Source organism: Arachis hypogaea, chromosome 13, assembly GCF_003086295.3.
Source record: "Arachis hypogaea cultivar Tifrunner chromosome 13, arahy.Tifrunner.gnm2.J5K5, whole genome shotgun sequence".
In the NCBI taxonomy this organism is placed as follows: Eukaryota; Viridiplantae; Streptophyta; class Magnoliopsida; order Fabales; family Fabaceae; genus Arachis; species Arachis hypogaea.
Genome location: NC_092048.1, coordinates 41,028,360 through 41,030,306, shown reverse-complemented (window position 1 = coordinate 41,030,306; position 1,947 = coordinate 41,028,360). Strand labels below are relative to the sequence as shown.

Sequence of the window (1,947 nt, the reverse complement as noted above, 5' to 3'; positions counted from 1 at the left end):
CCTATTTAACCCGATTCTTCATTCTTCTTGCGTTGATTGGTGACTAGATTATCGTCTGATCCTAAAGCTTCACACTTCAGACTTTGAGTTCGAGGTGTGTTTTGCTTTTAAATTTAATTAATAATCATTCAACATGCTTATAAATGGGTTATGCAAGTTTTAGATCATGATGGCTAAAAGGTTTGTGAATTTTTTGGTGAAGGTTGTGAGAATATATATATTATAAAGGCAGAATGGGTTCTTTGAATCTAAAGGGACCGGTTGTGATCCCCACTGTTCGTGCCAAAGTAGTAGGGCTTTGCAGTGTTCCTTTAATTGGACCAATGAAGGCTAATTGTATTCGAACTGAATTTTGGGGACTCAAGTGTAGCAGAGATAAGGCCACTGTTCTTTCTTTCCATATAAACATGCAAAAGTGCAAGAGCAAGACTGTGCATTGCAGTTTCAAGTCACCTTCAAATGGGAGCGGAAGTACGGTTGAGAATTTTGATGAAAAGGATGAAGATTATGTTAACTCTAGCGTGGTTGAAGCTAGTATGTTCAGCTTAGCTAATTCAATATATGATGATGCATTGTGTGGTCAAACATTGTTTCTTGTTTTGCTTTTGTGAAATAGATTTGTTCTGTGAATTTTGTATGTAGTTGAGGTGAGGAGTGGAGCAGATGTTAATATGGATTTTGGATTGGTTTGTTGCAGTTTAAAGAGCTTGCCCAGGCTTATGAGGTTCTGAGTGATCCTGAAAAGCGTGAGATTTATGATCAGTAAGGTGAGGATGCTCTCAAAGAAGGAATGGGTGGCGGCCACGACCCATTTGATATCTTCCAGTCTTTCTTTGGTAGGAGTCCCTTTGGCGATGGTATGTTATAATCAGATGTTTTTTCAGTTTCGGGAAATTTTTATTGGTTGTGTTAATTTTGTATTTTGATTGGGTTTTGAGAGATTTATTGATGGCTTCTTTGAACAGGTGGTAGTAGCAGAGGGAGGAGGCAGAAAAGGGGAGAAGATGTGGTTCACCCCCTCAAGGTCTCGCTTGAAGACCTATACCTCGGAACATCTAAGAAGCTCTCGCTCTCGCTCTCTCGCAATGTACTTTGCTCAAAGTGCAATGGGTAAGTATTATCATATCAAAATTTCAAGTTATTGGTACTCTATTATGATGTGATTGATTGTATGTACACTGGGTTCTTACGTTTGTGTGGATGTTTGTGTTATTGAACTTTGCAGCAAAGAGTACAAGTCTGGGAATTCTACAAAGTGCGCTGGTTGCCAAGGAACTGGTATGGAGGTTTCTATCAGGCACCTTGGTCCCTCTATTGTTCAGCAAATGCAGCATCCTTGCAATGAATGTAAGGGTACTGGCGGAACCATCAGTGACAGGGACTATTGCCCACAATGCAAAGGAAAGAAGGTTGTGCAGGAGAAGAAGGTTCTTGAGATCCATGTGGATTAATAGGATTAAACAATCTCATTAGTTCCAGCAACAATTTCAGCAACTTTTCAACAGAGTAATAAATTTCCACACAAGAATTTCAGCAATTTTTCAATAATGTAGTAAATTTTAAAGCAATTTATTAGTATGACTCAGATTCTCTACCTAATACCCGACTCAACACAAATAAACAAATAACTAAAATAAAATAAAAAATAGTAAAAGATACTTAATAATGAGTCTAAGTATATGCAATGAAAACTTTGTTAAGATGATTCAAAGAACTTGGAAAAGCTAACTGAATTCAATTCATCTTCACGTCCAAGTTACATGCTTATCTTTGTTATTTGGAACTATGTTGCAGAAACAACAAAAACAAAATCAAAAAACAAATGCGAAATCAAAAGAAAATCTGTTACATAGGAGAAATCATCATCAATCTAAGCATGAAATGCAGAAAGATAGACACTATATGAATTACTCACATAAGAATGAACAAAAGGAAAAATGAAATAAA

General features: G+C 36.7%; 1 protein-coding gene across 1 annotated transcript; it reads left to right on the top strand.

Annotated features, from left to right (window-relative positions):
• The first annotated feature begins 790 nt into the window (after positions 1-790).
• On the top strand, positions 791-1,451 carry LOC112733786 (dnaJ protein homolog). Its single transcript, XM_072210710.1, has 3 exons — positions 791-857; positions 966-1,110; positions 1,226-1,451. Exons 1-3 carry the CDS (start codon positions 791-793, stop codon positions 1,449-1,451), a joined length of 438 nt encoding a protein of 145 aa, XP_072066811.1.
• Positions 1,452-1,947: the final 496 nt, after the last annotated feature.

Excerpts from the sequence above, each read along its gene's own strand:
- LOC112733786 (XM_072210710.1), top strand. The coding sequence starts at position 791 with ATGGGTGGCGGCCACGACCCATTTGATATCTTCCAGTCTTTCTTTGGT. Across the intron at positions 858-965 it reads TAGGAGTCCCTTTGGCGATG|GTGGTAGTAGCAGAGGGAGG; the intron begins GTATGTTATAAT and ends TTCTTTGAACAG. Across the intron at positions 1,111-1,225 it reads CTTTGCTCAAAGTGCAATGG|CAAAGAGTACAAGTCTGGGA; the intron begins GTAAGTATTATC and ends TGAACTTTGCAG.